At 46.9% G+C, this 15302-nt stretch overlaps 2 protein-coding genes across 2 annotated transcripts; one reads left to right on the top strand and one right to left on the bottom strand.

The window, feature by feature from the left end:
* Positions 1-9497: 9497 nt before the first annotated feature.
* Positions 9498-12934, bottom strand: LOC100285938 (uncharacterized). Its single transcript, NM_001158827.2, has 5 exons — positions 12140-12934; positions 11759-11828; positions 11030-11626; positions 10362-10907; positions 9498-10246 (listed from the first exon to the last, which is right to left on the bottom strand). The coding sequence occupies exons 1-5, from the start codon at positions 12187-12189 to the stop codon at positions 9716-9718; spliced, it is 1794 nt and encodes a 597-aa protein (NP_001152299.2). The 5' UTR covers positions 12190-12934; the 3' UTR covers positions 9498-9715.
* LOC100274167 (putative RING zinc finger domain superfamily protein) lies at positions 12898-14859 on the top strand. Its single transcript, NM_001148542.1, has 2 exons — positions 12898-13385; positions 13978-14859. The coding sequence occupies exons 1-2, from the start codon at positions 13158-13160 to the stop codon at positions 14566-14568; spliced, it is 819 nt and encodes a 272-aa protein (NP_001142014.1). The 5' UTR covers positions 12898-13157; the 3' UTR covers positions 14569-14859.
* The last annotated feature ends 443 nt before the right edge of the window (positions 14860-15302 follow it).

Below are 15302 nucleotides of genomic sequence, written 5' to 3'. Positions count from 1 at the left end.
GGACAGACGATTCCTAATGTTGCTGTGTACTTGCCCGAACCAGTATTCTCTCATGGCCAGCTATATGTTGCTCTCTCGAGGGCCACAACTCGATTGAATGTGAAGGTACTTGTAATTCCAGTCACTGATGACAAAATGAAGAAGGGGGTGGAAAAGAAGTCAACAATAAATGGCGTAACATACACAAAGAATATTGTCTATAAGGAGGTCCTTACGCCATAGCTGTACTGTGAATTTATTTCTGTTGGTATAATGTCTGTGAACTCGGCCAACACTGTATGTGAACACTATATTTCTAAAGATGTGTGTGCTGGTATCGGATGTCGTGAGCATCTTGTAGAACATGTGCGCGTTCGTGCGAGCGGCCTCATGGCGGCGCCGTCCTCGCCGTCGCGGCGATCCGCGTCCTCGTCCTCCCGGACCCGCGCCTGCGCCCGCTTCTCCGTTTCCTCGTCCTCGGGCAGCAGCGATACCCTGCGTGTACACCTCGTCTGTCGTCCGCCTATACGGAACAAGACATGTTTCTCTTGTCAGCCAATAGCTCGAGTACATTGCGCTCGCAGACCCCCCCCCCCCCCCCCCCCCCGCGCGCACGCCGCACGAGCTCACGTGGAGGGTGACGTCAACGACGAGGCAGAGCACGTGTGGCGTGAAAACAGTGCTTTGCTCTACCAACCTGTTTCATCTTCCCATGGGAAGCAATTATTGGAGAACCTTTATGCGAGTTAATTAGTGGAAGAACAACAGCCCAATAATCTACACAAGCACATGTTGCAAAATATCTGCAATTTATCACGATATGAAGATTCAAAAGTTAGCACAATGCTACATAGAACTAAGAATAAGTAGCCAAACATAAATTTTAGGTCATCATGTATTTACACCATTATTTTCTTCCCACTATTATGCACAAGGAAATCAACAAGCTGAGATGACTTCTTTGATGCTTCACATATCATATACTGCACCAAAACAAGGTTATGATTTTGTAGGGAACAGCTAGAATTCAAGAAAATCAGAACACAGTTATCATAAAAACAAGAAGTATATTGATTTAACCTCCAACCGAAGCCCTAATGGTGTTATGGATGGACCAAGCTCTTGTTGTCCAGAAACTTTGCTTGTGGACTTTGCCTCTGTCTTAACCTCAACCGAATCCAAACTGTTTTCTTGACTTCTGTTTGAAATCTGGGGAAACAATCTTCTCCTTTTCAAACTCCTTTCCTTTTCAAGATATCTAATATACCGTTCCCCAAGAAGGTTACATAAACACACAGCTCCTCTTATTCATAAAGGCCAGTGAGATATAACCTCTACATAAAGGCCAGTAACAATGAAAAAAACAGAATGAAAAAAACAGAAGATAAAGAATACTTCCTACATGGTGCAAGCATTTCTCTCCTGATGAACGATATAGCCGACATATCTCTCCAGGTACAAAAGGTGGTCCATATTCGTAGCTACGAGCACCACCTCAGAAAAAAGAAGCTAGCTCCTAAAAGAGGTGACAAAAGCCATAATTGTTTCATTATGAAGTTTCACATTGGACAGTGGACAAGTGATTGGCAATGACACAACATACCTCTGTAACAGTTGACTCCTGGGAATTTTTTTGCTTCTCCCAGAAAGCACATGAAAATGCCCATCAAGTTTCTGGAAAAAATCTTGAAAACCTTCTTGTACCCATCAATGACCAAATCTCTCAACTTTACAAGAAACTCTATATTGCCATCTATCAGATGATGAAATTCCTGGAATCAGCATGGCCAGAATTAGAACATTAAAACAGAGCATGATAAAGTTATGAAATTTGATTGCATGTAACATCGTGTTGCTTGACAACATGAGAAAACAGATGTTTATTCAAAAGCCCTGAAGCTTCCAAATATGTACCTGCAGGAGATCTATGCATCCTTGGGATACTTTGATTTTGCTTGCCCCCATAGCAGTTTGCAGCTGTGACTCTTCTAGCTTCTCATTTGATGTTGAATGTGTCCTAACCAGTGCATCTGCTCACCCATGTACTACAGATGTGATTTTTTTCCTTGTATACTTGTATCATTACAAGCTAAACCAAAATAAGTTACTGGTAAGTCACATTTGAACTTCAAGCCCCGAATGTAGTCAGTTCTGCAGTTAGTCTTCGATCACCCAGTACCGATCGAGACTCATCTGAGAAACAAGGGGGCTGGAACCTTTAGCAAAGCAGCAACTTTGCATACCCAGCTCGCCACATTTCAGTGACAGGCTAAGATCTGACTGCCCGACCTCTGCTACTGGCTTTTCTGAGAGCCAAGGCCTGGTGTGCCTATACATTCTTGTTGTTCCGGGCTATACTGGAAATCTACTAAAGAAGTACTAGCAGCAGAGGACAATAAAACAAGGAGAAACAAGCACATCATTCTGAGTTTCCAACGAATAGCGCATCATATAAGGTCAGACTAAGGTAACCCTGACATTGTGTTTTTGTGAAATTTTGAGCCCTGTTGTGCTTGATCCATGAGATTTTGAGCCATAGTTTTTATGCCAAGTTGGTAGACCATAGGAAGGGGAACAAACTTCTTGTGGTATGTGAGGTTTGGTGCTAAACAAATTAGAGAGTAAAATGCCCTCAGAGGTACCCTGTCATACTGAGTAACACATATTCAGTTTCAGCTAATTGAATTTAGTTTCAGTGAATCGAGGTCGACTTTGGGGCATTCTAACTTTTGATTCTTGTGTAATTAGCCCTGCAAGACTATAGTAAAGTTGAAGACCTATAGTTGGTGCACCAAGTTGCTTAAGTAAGATAGGCCTGTTATTATATGGAAATGGGAGAAAAGAGGGGAGGAACTTGGCTCTGTAGTGAACTGAAGAAGTTCAGAACAGTCCAAATCCCTGAAAATATCTCCATCCACTAACTACTCTAGGTGTTTCTGGTGTGTGCTAACTAAAGGAACTCGTTTCCTAGAAGGGGGGTCACTTGCTACAACTCCACCTTGCCTGGAATAAACATGGAGATGTAAAAATCATCCCCTAGATGATTCAGCTGCTTGGATGCCTATTTGTTGTCCCACATGCAGAAAAAGGAATTGGCCACATCTTTTGTCTTCCATGTGCTTTCCCCATACGTGGTGCTCATGCACAAGGATTGGGAGACATGTTAGTGTAGTTGGACTTCTGTTAAACCCTATTAAAGACCTCAACAGCTCCAGCTCTCTAAACTATTTACATTGGTGAGTTATGGCACCAAACTAAACTCCATGTGTTTCTGTCGATTTCCTTCCCCTCTCACCGTGCCATACCATTCCCATACACCTATTCTAAGCCCTTAAGCACATCATATAAAACTTGGCCTTTTTGGTACCCTCTTGCCATATAGAACATCATATGTTTACTAGGGTCGTGCCCGTGCGTTGCGACGGTACACACTCATATAATTGTAAGTGAAGTAGCGTTCCTATCGAGAATCACATAAGGACAGAGCACACATTGTGATAAAAAAGTGTAGATCTTTAATTGCAGTAGAATTACCAATAAACATTTACATGCTGAAACAAAAGGCTCAATGTTGCTACATGTGTGAAACCCCTTACTTCACTACAAGTGGCCTCGTTTGGAGAAAATAGCTGAAGGCAAACTTCACGGCGAGCAAAAGCACCCAAAAGATGGAGTACTTGACATTGTCAAATGTGCCCTCACGTAGTCCTTTCTAATCAGTGACTGAATGTGAACAAATAGAACCAACATCTGTGGGGCATGACCTTTTTCATGAGAGACCAAATGGATAACCATAATCATGGATCGTCCCAATATAATGAAACTATCTCTGAAACTGTGACCAGTGACAGTTCTCATCAACCAGGATCAACTACATATCAAAACCCTAAACTTGAAACTACCGAGGGTACTGGGATATAAGTACTAATAGTCCCTAAGTCAAACAACAATAAATGGCCTATTGTAGAAGGGAGGGCCCTGGCTGCTACAAATATGTTGTGTTCAAAACCCTATTATGCAAGAGATGGTGTCAGTATGATGAAGCGTAGCTTTGCTGGTCGGCACTTCAGCTGCTTCTTCCAGTGATCTTGGATGTTCAAGGCACTATGAGTCGTCAAAGCATTGCTTTTGTGTCAGATATGTCAATCTGTAGCTCTTCAGCTTCACTTTGCCCTCAGAATGGTGCTGTAGGTGATTCCTGTTTCCCAATTAACACTTTAGAAAGTAGCACTTCAAGAACATTGATCTCTTCTGAAGAAAATGATGCTTTTTGTAAGGATGCTTTGCCAAGTGATATGGAATGTTTGTCTCCACATGTTATTGCTGATGATGACAGTCATGTTGACTTATAAATTCAGAGCTATTTAAGTGAGGTAGGAGATACAATAGTTGAATCATAGTGCTGGCAGAATGCCTGACATGGATCATACCAATACAAATATGTATTCTTTAGATACTGAAATGCCAAGTGATACCCGAGAGTCATCAGGCCTAGAGGAAAGTGTACTGGATTCCATTCAGCTTGTATATCTCTTTTTTGGGTTTTACAAGTGGCCTGATTTGGAGAAAATAGCTGACGGCAAACTTCACGGCGAGCAAAAGCACCCAAAAGATGGAGTACTTGACATTGTCAAATGTGCCCTCACGTAGTCCTCTCGTCCAGTGCACGGGCCTTGCTGTCGTCGATCATCCCAAACTCCCGCTTGAACAAGCCCGGGTGTGGCCTCTGAAGCGCCCTCACCTCCTCCGCAAGTTATGGGTACAGCTCACACATCTCGTCAGGCTCCCTCCCAGCACCACCGTTAGCCGACGCCTTGGTAACCGCCTTGGTATTGCTAACAGAAGGCCAAACGTTCTTGCAGAGGTCGGAGAGACGGCGATCCTGATCGTTGCTCGGTGGCGCCACTTTCTTGACCGCTTTGGCGTACCGGCTCTGTAAACTCCTCATATTCCTCTTGAGATCGGAGAGGCTGCAACCACTATTGTCGAGCTTGCCAGCGAAAGCGTCGGCCAACACGTCCGTTTGAGGCAGCGCGCCGTGCTCCAGGCATTGCGCAGCGAGGGCCTCTAGGATGCAGAAGTCGTCGTCAATCGATCAGCTCACACATCTCGTCAGGCTCCCTCCCTTCTTTAATCTTCTGCTTCGGTTCCTTGGGCTTCTTGCCGCCGGCGGCGTTGACGGATCCGTTCGTTGTTACGCAGCAGTTGCCCATCCCCAGCCGTCGCGGAGATCCGGCAGCCCCGGAGAAGGCAAATCGATGAACCTCACGTCCCGCGGAGATCTGTGGGGGGAGAAGGACGTGGCTAGGGAGAGCGGCCGAGGAATGAACACCGCGTGCGCGTTTGGTGTGCGCGTTGTAGGGAACCGGAGGCTGCGAGCGAGGCGAGGGGTTAAATTGCGCGGGGGGAACTCGGTGTAGACGGGGACAGCGCGGTGGAGGCGGCGCCCGTGAGCTTCCCCGCGGCGTGGTGCGCCTTGAGCAGAAGCACGCACGTGATCTGGCGAGCGTTCTTGCCGCGGCCGGCCTTCCCCCTCGCCACCTCTGGCTTCCGGACGGCCCAGTCCGGGCTTTCCATCTTCACCACCACCGACGTGACGTCACCGTCACCCTGCGCTTCTCGGCCCCACCACTGCGGCATTGGCACCGCGGCGGTGGGGGTGGAGCTCAGACGAGGGGGCAGTAGCGAAGGGAGGTGGGGGTATGAGGATAAGAACGGAGGAGGGGATGCGGGGTAGGGGGAGCGTGCGCGGCGGACGTGGACGCGAGCATCGCGGAGGGCAGGAGGAGCCTGGGTTGCGGACGCGGAGCGGAGACTGTTGCGTGGAGGGGGAGCCAGGCGGGGGCAGTCTACACTGTTGACTTAATAGTTAGTAGAGATATCATTTTATTTGCAATATTAATTTTTCATTATTATGTTATCAGTAATGCATGTAAAATTGTTTAGCTGGTTATAGTAGAAACATTTAAATCGTGTATCAAATAATACATAGTAACAATGATTATAGGTTTTTGTCTCCTGTGGATGGAATCTAAAGAGGAAAATGTTGCACTTACAATCATCCAAAGAGATAATACATTATCTATAGATGAATCTCTACTAATGTCCTTGTCTCATAACAAGCCAAAAAAAAACGGTGACTACTACAATAGTTCCGAAAGGTATGATAACTTCCATACTATCGTCTGCATCAATTTGGATTGTTTTTATTGCAAGTGATTCATGTTTGATCTCATGACTGTTTCGTTCGTAGATTATATTTGCACGCAGGGTGATCTTGCACTCATCGATTGGATTAAAGAAATCCCTTGTGAACCAAGGGTAGAAGTCGTGCTTATTGATGATGCTTTTGTGGAAAGGAAGTGGATGGAATGCCTATTTCAACCGGACGCATATCTAGGTGATGAGGTAATTCATGATAATTCAACTAGCTAGGAGCACCACACTTCCAAGATACTCACCCTGGTATTTTAAACCATAACTTACATACTTGCAGGTGATAGACTGTTACATAAATTTAATAAAAGCTCAAGAGCATCTAAAATGCCGATCTGGAGGTCGTGTACACATAGAAAATGCTTTTCAGTTCAACTTTCTAAAGCGAGACGGTGATGTTGAAACTAAAACAGATGAGTTATATCCAAGTAAAGACATGGCACAAATATCTAGCGCTGAAAGAAGAGTTTTACTTTATCTAGACCATGACATGGTAAATACGAGATTGCAATCTACACGGTTAGTGTTTACATGTATTATTATGCAATATTTATAATTGACTTGTAGGTGTTTATTCCAATAAATATCCGAGAAATGCACTGGTATCTTGCTGTGATCAATGCAAGAAATATGGAGATACAAGTGCTCGACTCACTTGGTACATCATCCGGTCGCAATGACCTCATTGACACTGTGAGTTTATACAAACTCAACAATTACGAATCCCTTATTAACTTAAACTCTCAACTTTTAATTCTATGTTTTTATAATAATAATAAAGATAAAAGGACTCCAAAGACAAATTGATATGGTATCTCAGCGTAAGGAGTTAAAAGATCATAGGTGGCCAGACCTTCGAGTTGCTTCTTGGCCACTTAAAGAAATAGAAATGGAATATGCAAAGCAAACAGATAGGTACACCATATATTCTTATGTGTTGCTATTAATATTCATTGCTGTTAATCTTGACATTTTATCATCTGGTTGATGTAGCTCCTCGTGTGGCCTCTTTCTACTAAACTATATCGAGTACTGGACAGGGGATGAACTATCTGATAATTTTACCCAGGTATATTATTACTACTATGACATTACATGTGGCTATAACATGAATATCTGTTTGTTGTCTTCTGTTATTATTATGTCAATCCAATTGATACATATAATTGCTAAATAAATTGTTTCTTATTTGCAGGACGACATGTCACACTTTAGGAAAAAATTGGCTGCTATATTACTATCCTCAGATATAAACAAGAGAAAGGGGTGTCCGTTATACAAGTATGACAAAGAAGTCGATGCTGGATGCTCCTCTGATGTTCAGATATTAGATAGTCCCACAAATCCTAAGAAGAGGAAACTACCTTGTGTATCTGAAGAAAACGAAGTATTGATGGAAGATGGTGATGGCCCCATCACTCAAGCAGACTTAGAAAGGTGGTTTGTTCATGATTGGGATAAAAGAACTCCTATAAAAATCCCGACCGATGAGTGCACTAATGAGTTTTTACTGAGTGGCCTTTCCACAAAGGACATGCCAGTGACCAAAGCCGATTTAATAGATGTTCTATGTGATTACATCATGACAATCCAAGATGATACGACATTAGAGTAAGTGCTCATTGTTTTATCTATTTTATATGTACCAACTACGTAAAGTTTTGATATATACTTTTGACATGTTGCATTACAGGATGACATGGGTGCGAAGTTTTAACCCTTTTAAGATAGAAATATCTGTCAAAGACCTGCAAAACGTATTAAGGGTAAATCTAGATATGACTCTAAAATGTTTTGACATGGCTGTTCGATTGTTGGCCATTAAAGAGTCACATATGTCGAAAGATGAAATGATAAAGGATAAAAAACATTATATGGACATGCGCTTCTGGGTAAGTTTGTTTCCAATCAATAATGTGGTAATATATTGTATCTATACATATAATCCTAATGTGGACATGTATATATATTTATCTAGAGAATGGTTGGTTTTGGTAAACTTGCAAAGTACCATCAGGATCCTACAGCAGAAGAGTTAGCCAAAACACTCGACTGTTGGCCTTCATTGAACTATTATATCACTGGTTGTAAATATGTAAGTATGTGTTCATTTCGAATGTATTTATAAAAGGCACTTCGTTGCAATCCTAATGACTGGTATTTTGTAGGTTCTTATGCCATGGAAATTCAACGGATGCTACGCACTTTTCATAATCGATCATGGTAAAAAGCACGTAACTTTTATGGACTTCACACCCACTGAAGATTGGTGTAAACACATGCCATACAAGAGGTTTGCAGAAGCAATTATCATGGCCTCTAAGAAATATAAGATTGCCTACAATAAGAAACGTTCTGGATGGGCACATGATATTTTTAAGTGGGAACATACAATTCGGTCTGGTCTTCCATTGGACTTAAAAGGGTATTTTCTTAATACCATGTTCTCAACAGTTCAAATTTTTTCTATGATAACCATTGTATATAATATAGTTGGCCAAACATTATTCTGTAGGGTTAATACAAGCTACTTCGTTCTACAAGCTATGGTCATGTGGGGGAGTGGTAGACGAATGGAATTTAATAGGGTGAGTGGAGTACGTTTGGTTCATGTTCAAACATACATTTCAGTTACATAATATAAATTTGACGTATTGTTCTCTTATGTCTTTGTGTGTAGGATACAAAGATTCTTCGAAGGAACTTTGTAATTGATCTATTAAGTTACGAGGAGAATTCATGCCGCTATGCTATCCCTCCAAACATACAACAACGACTTATCAGTATCGCTAAAAAAGATTAGATTAATGTACGGTTGTCGACATATTTGACTACTATTAGAAATTGTAAGACAAGTTGATTCGTGCAATACCGATGATGCATCAACAATATGCGTGTAGAACTACATATTTTCCATGTCTTCTTTTTCTCGTGTATTATTTTTGAAGTCCGAAGAACATCTGCCATGATATACATTTTCTTGTGCAGACCACTTTTTTGTGTGCTTGCAATTGCAACTATATTGCCTTTTCGTCCTGTGGAGAGGTTAGTCCACCTAATGTTTTCAGGTTCCAGTGAATGCACAGGCAGTGGCTTTGTTTTCTTTCCTAAACATTATAACACATTTGTAACTTTTTTCTATAATATTATAACACATTTGTACATGAGTTATTGTGATATTTTATCTTCCCGTTGCAACGCACGGGCATCCACCTAGTCAAAAGTAGAAGTAGAGGACCTAATTTGGATGGTCCGCTAGAGTTACTATTATTCCACTTTCAAATATGTGTTATTCGCTAGTTTATTTTTAAACTAAAACACGGCATATAAAAAAAGAATGAAGAAAGTATAACATAGCATCTTATTTATGTTCAAGTGCGATAGCTACACATCTTTACTCACGACTCGGCCATTCAATCAATCAATCAACGAGTGTTTTTTTACGTTCATCGAGTGAAATAGCCGTCAAGAAGATTCAAGATGAAAGAAGCCGGCAATGAGCATGAGCCAATTCCAATCACTAGCCGATGGAGTGCCTCCGATCCTTGGTCCTGGACGGCTTGGTGCGCACTTTGGCGCCACCCACGGCGTCAGGCCGCAGGAACGGGTTCAGCCGCCCGAGCTTCTTGGACACGTTGTTAATGAACCCCCCGCTGCCGCCTGCCGCCTTCTTCGGCAGCGGGCGGCGCCCCGATGGTGGAGCGTCGCTGTGCTGCGGGGGCGCCGACGGGTCCCTCAGGTTCATCTTCAGCCGCAGCAGCTCCATCTTGAGCTCCTCGTTCTCCCGCTGCAGCTGTGACATCTCGTCCGGCACGCTCCGGCCGTGCCGGCCCTGGAGGCTCGGCGCCGGGGTCGGGGACTCGCCGCCGTAGAACGACGACGTAGGGGCCTCGCGCAGGCGCCGCTGCTCGTGGTGGAGAACCTGCACCACTGTCTGCACTGGCAGCCGATTGTTCTGCGCCGCGTGCGCGCACGCCTCGCGCGACAGCTTCTGGCAGTCCATCACCCGGCACACCGTCTTCCGCTCGGCCTCGCTCAGATACGGATGCGCCTGCATGCAGGAATCCATATTGCACAGTACAGTGAGCGATCATCTAATTGTGAAAAAACCCATAACCAATATGGCAGTAAAAAAACAATTAAGACCTCTGTGTTTAATTTCTCACCTTCAAGTAGATGTCGATGGAACGGTACATGCCGTCGTCGTTGAACCTAGCGCGTTCCGGGATCATCTCGGCGAGGCCGGTGAACTTGTCAACGGGCAGGTCCACGTCCGAGGCGATCTCAGCCAGGTAGGACTCCATGAGCTTGCCGACCATTCCGACGTCGTTGGGCGGCGACGCCGTCGAGGTGAAGTCGTCGTCGGTGTTGTAGTCCAGCCGGTCCGCCTCGGCCTCGTGCTCCAGGTACCCGACCAGGATCCTCTGGACCGCGTCGACGTCGAACGTGTTGCCGGCGTCGGGCAAGAAGATCGGGATCAGGAGGTCGTCGAGCACGGCCTGCCCGAGCTGCGCGGCCATCCGCTTCTCGAGGTCGAGCCGGCACGCCAGGGTCGTGTCCAGGCACAGCGCTGCTCGAAGCAGCATCGAGAGGAAGCTCACGGACATGGAGTTCCTCTCCTTGGGCAGCAGAGTCACGATGGTCTCAAGCACCACACGCTTCTCGTGTTCCTGCCTCGGCTCCATCTTTTGCTTCTCCCTTCCGTGTGTGTCCTGCAACACAAGCTCAGCAAATTATCAGCTGGTGTAGGTAAGAACTGTGGTGATCATGTACCAAATGAGATCTTCCTGTACTTGTAGACAGATGCAGATGCACATTGCACGGTTGAGCTCACCAGCGTTCGCAGCGACTTCTGCGCATAGAGCATGATGAGCGTGCCCAGAGCAATGCCCTTGAACCCCCTCGCCTTCATGGCAATTACGACTCTCTGGAACGTGTCAATCCGCAGCGACGTGAGCTCGTCAGCCAACCAATCATCGATGATGACCTTGGACGACGACACGTCCATGCCGTTACCGTTGGACATGCTGAACTGACTGTCGTTGCAGGTGAAGTAGGCGATGGCGTCGACGCACCTGCCGACGAGGTCCACCTCCTCGGACACCGGGAGGAGGTCCTCCGACCTCCGGAGCACGGTGACCGCGCCCGCGAGGCTCATCAGCGCCACGGCCTCCAGGTAGGCCTCGGTCCTGCCGGCCAGGTTCCCGCCCCTGCTGTCGTCGTCGGTCATCTGCAGGTGCTCGGCGGCGCACCGCAGCATGGCGACGTTGTCCTCCGTGAGCTCGAAGTTCTCGCCGTAGCAGAATTTGGTGACGAGCTCGAACGCCGCGGCGCCGCCCGGCAAGCCCGTGATGTCGATGTGGGTGACCCTGGAGCCATTGATCCCCGACACCTGCTCCCTTATGTAGCCGCACCTCGATGCCAACGGGAGCTGCACGCAGCAGCGTTCGCACCGCCAGTCAGAACCCAAGCTTTCTATACGATCCAAGAACACGCATGGAATGGAACTATGATACGGAAGCGCTGTGACGTGATTCATATATAGGAGGAGTATAGTATTTACCTTGTGCAAGTTGAAGGTCGCCTCCCCAACCTGGATGGTAATATCGCTTGGGAACTCTAGTGAAAGAATCCTGCAACAATCAAGCGAAGCAAAAGAGCCAGCCTCAAACTCCGCAAAACTTCATTTGCAGGGTTTGGCTAGAGCGAGCGGTTCAGCGGGTAAAAGACGTGAAGATCTGAAAGCACAGGTCACGTGTTGCTAGCTTAATGACGATAGCTGTTTGTTTTCAGTTCAAAATCGGACTGAACAAGCTATCAGCGCCGGTTACGGACACGAACTCATCGAATCAAATGCGAAACAGCAGCAGCAACATGCCAATTAATGAAAAGTAGAGCAAGGAGACGCAGCAGGGATGGTAGGAGAAGCTAGGAACGTATATACCACTCGCTGATTCTCCTCATCGCCGGCGTGTCGAGCCGGCGCTCCTCCATCTGGCGGCCCTCACAAAAGTCACCGAGCTCCTGTTCACCCCTCCCACACCACCCCTTCCCCCTGTGTCATCCCCCGGGCGACTTCGACGTCAGAGGAGATCGCGGCAGCGCGGAGCGAGTGACGCAGGTGCGCCAGCCTCTGGATCGCGCTCGCGCTCGCGCGGGAGCTGCCTGCCACACTGGCCTCGGCGGGCGGAACGGAAGCCAGGCCACACAATGGCGCCATCGCACGCCTGCCGTGGATGATGGATAAAACGAAGCGGGAGCCCCACCAATCTGGGGGGATTGTTCCTTTGGCGCGTAGCTGGAAAACACCTTGCCTCCAATTATCTGCCGTCGTTTTCCGTGGACTTCTCTTGCGTGGGGGTACTGAACCGTGCGTCACTTCGCTTCGTACGCTGGGTATGCCTGCACGCTCAGTATACATGCCAGATACAGATACGTGCAGCTCAGGTTTGGACTTTTCTTTTTGAGAAAGCTTGGGCTTGGACAACTTTTCCCTACAAGGATGATCTCGGTTCACGGCCCATTCAGTACAGGCCTAAGGCCCAGCGAAGCAGATCGGCCAAGATCTTGCGGGACTTGCCGGTTGCCGTCCCCGGTCCCCTTGAAGCTCCAACAGCCGGCCATGACTGGACTGGTCGACGTCGACGAAACTCCCAAACAAATACGCGTGCGACCACTGAAATTTCCAATCCAGCGCGGGCACCCGTCGCCGTCACCGTACGCTGGTCATGGGCTCTTGGCATCCGTCGTCCGTCCCACGCCACGCCACGCCACAGTGCCTCCTCGCAGCTTCATCCACTCGTCTCCCCTCCCCACACCAAAAAAACAAGCAAGGGTCAGCAGATAGCCGCATTAAAAGGAGGGAGGTCACGTAAACTTAATCCAATCCACCAAACCCCAAATCTCTGTCTCGCGCTGGCGCAGCGCAGGGCACCGCCACGCGCGCCTCATCCGGTACCGGCATGACGAGCGCCTCCGAGCTCTTCACCGCGCGCCGTGCCGCCCGTGGGGCCCGCCTCTCCGACCTCGACCTGGATCCGCACGCCGACGCGCTCCGGGACCAGCACGGACTTGGCGCCCGGCACCGGCGCCGCGGGTGCCGCCCGCGACGCCAGCTCGACGCCGCCGGGGACGTGCGGCAGCACCTGCACACCGGGGCCCCGCCACCGCGTCGCCGCGGGTCGTACACCGTGAGGATCCCTCGCCCCAGTCTCTCTCCCGATTGATTATTGTCGTATCCGTTGTGTTGTGGCTGGATCGGAGAATCTCCGGCGTTGGCTTATAGAATTCGTGGACGCTATTAGGATTCGGCTCCCGCGAAATTCAATGATGACCGGAAATGCCGATTTTAATATCATAATTACATAGCTCGGGAAATGGGTATCAATAGGGATTACGCACTTGCACTTGTTAGTGTGGAACTTTTGTTTTTGATAACATACTTGGGTTAAACTTCAACGATCTGATTGGTGAAATTGTACCGGATTGTAATCCTATCTGAGATTCTGAACCAAGCTTCTTTATCCTTCGAATTCTACTAGAAATAATTGATTCGTCATCCATGTAATTTGGTATTTGGGTTGTTGGCTATGTGTAGTTGTAACTTAAAACCATAAACAAACTGGTGCACACATTTGCCCTAGTGTTGTCTATAACCATATAGTCTATACCAAGTACCAACCCAGCTTCATTTCAGGAGTCCTGCCATGGGCTACCATTTTCATCCTCATTGTTTGTGATGTGCCATCAGATGAAATTATTTCTCTGTTTTGCTGTCTGCAGGATCAGATCTTATCGTACATAGACAACAACAACCTTGGGGTTGGGGATTCTGCAGCTCGGAGGAACAGACTTGATAGGCTGATGTTCAGGACAAATGAGCGGCTTCCTGGTGCTGTACTGCAAGCACAAGCGCGTGTCCTGGAGAGACTCAGAGGCATTTCTCTTGGTTCATCTGTGTCCAGGCCATCCATCTCATTAGATGAATTTTCAGCTAGCGATGTATTCAGAATCATCGACTTCAGAAACAGGGAAGCACGGCATGAAGAAAATCGGCACCACTCATCGTCGTTCCACCCAAGCAGTGAATCAGATGAAGAAAGACCAACCGTCGGTTCCACTCACTCCAACCGGTCAACCGGACTTACCAAGGCAGCTTTCCTGCGTCTGCAGGTCGAGATTTTTGAGGCTAGCAAAGATGATAGCAGAGAGGCATCGCCTGAATGTTCTATTTGCCTTGATGGATTTTACGATGGAGATGAGCTGATAAGGTTGCGCTGTGGGCACAGGTTCCACTCGACATGCTTGGAGCCATGGGCGCGGAAATGTGCAGACTGCCCATACTGTCGAACGAACATACGGTCACGATCCTGACGACAAACCCTTAGTTCAGAGTAAGCTTATAACCACCATGGAGTTTCACTGTTGTAAAATTCGCTGTTGTGGGCATGCCAGTTAATCCGGTGCTCCTATGGCGACATGTAATTTCTAATATCCTGAATATTTTGTGTTGTGTCACTCAGAGAGGTTTATGGTGTTGTGTGCGAGTGGAGGCTAGTAGCAGTATAGCTTAGAAAGCACCCTTTTGTGTGTATGTAGCGAGGGATCACGCAAATGATCCTGTACTACTAATGATAATGTTCTGATGTCTGAATTTCAGTTGTTACTGCATGCTTCTTGTTATGTAGGGCGAGGAACATGACTTCGCTATGATGCGGTTAAAAATGCTCTGCAAAATACTAGGCTGAAGGAGTCAATGTCAGTGTCACCAGCTTTTACATTTCTCTCTCTGAGCTGATTTCTTCCAAAAGCATCATCATTATTATTATTTTTTTCGAAAAACACTCTGAACTTATTTCTTATCCCTTTTTACATGAGATATGGAATTTGAAGCATTCAGTCGAGATCGATCTGTCCAACGCTACTACGCTAGCAGTTGGTCTGTTCTCGTCAACAAGCCGTCGCCTTGCCAATCGCTGTCGCTTCACCATGACAACATCGGCACATGGCGACGTGTCGGAGGGTTTGAGAGGCTCCAGCCCATTGTTCCGCGGCCTGAGCTTGATCTTGCTCGAGAGTCGTGAACCCTCGGGAGCTCAACATTTGCC

Source organism: Zea mays, chromosome 1 (assembly GCF_902167145.1).
Source record: "Zea mays cultivar B73 chromosome 1, Zm-B73-REFERENCE-NAM-5.0, whole genome shotgun sequence".
Classification (NCBI taxonomy): domain Eukaryota; kingdom Viridiplantae; phylum Streptophyta; class Magnoliopsida; order Poales; family Poaceae; genus Zea; species Zea mays.
The sequence above is the reverse complement of the archived record's forward strand: the minus strand, read 5'-3'. Positions and strand labels throughout refer to the sequence as shown.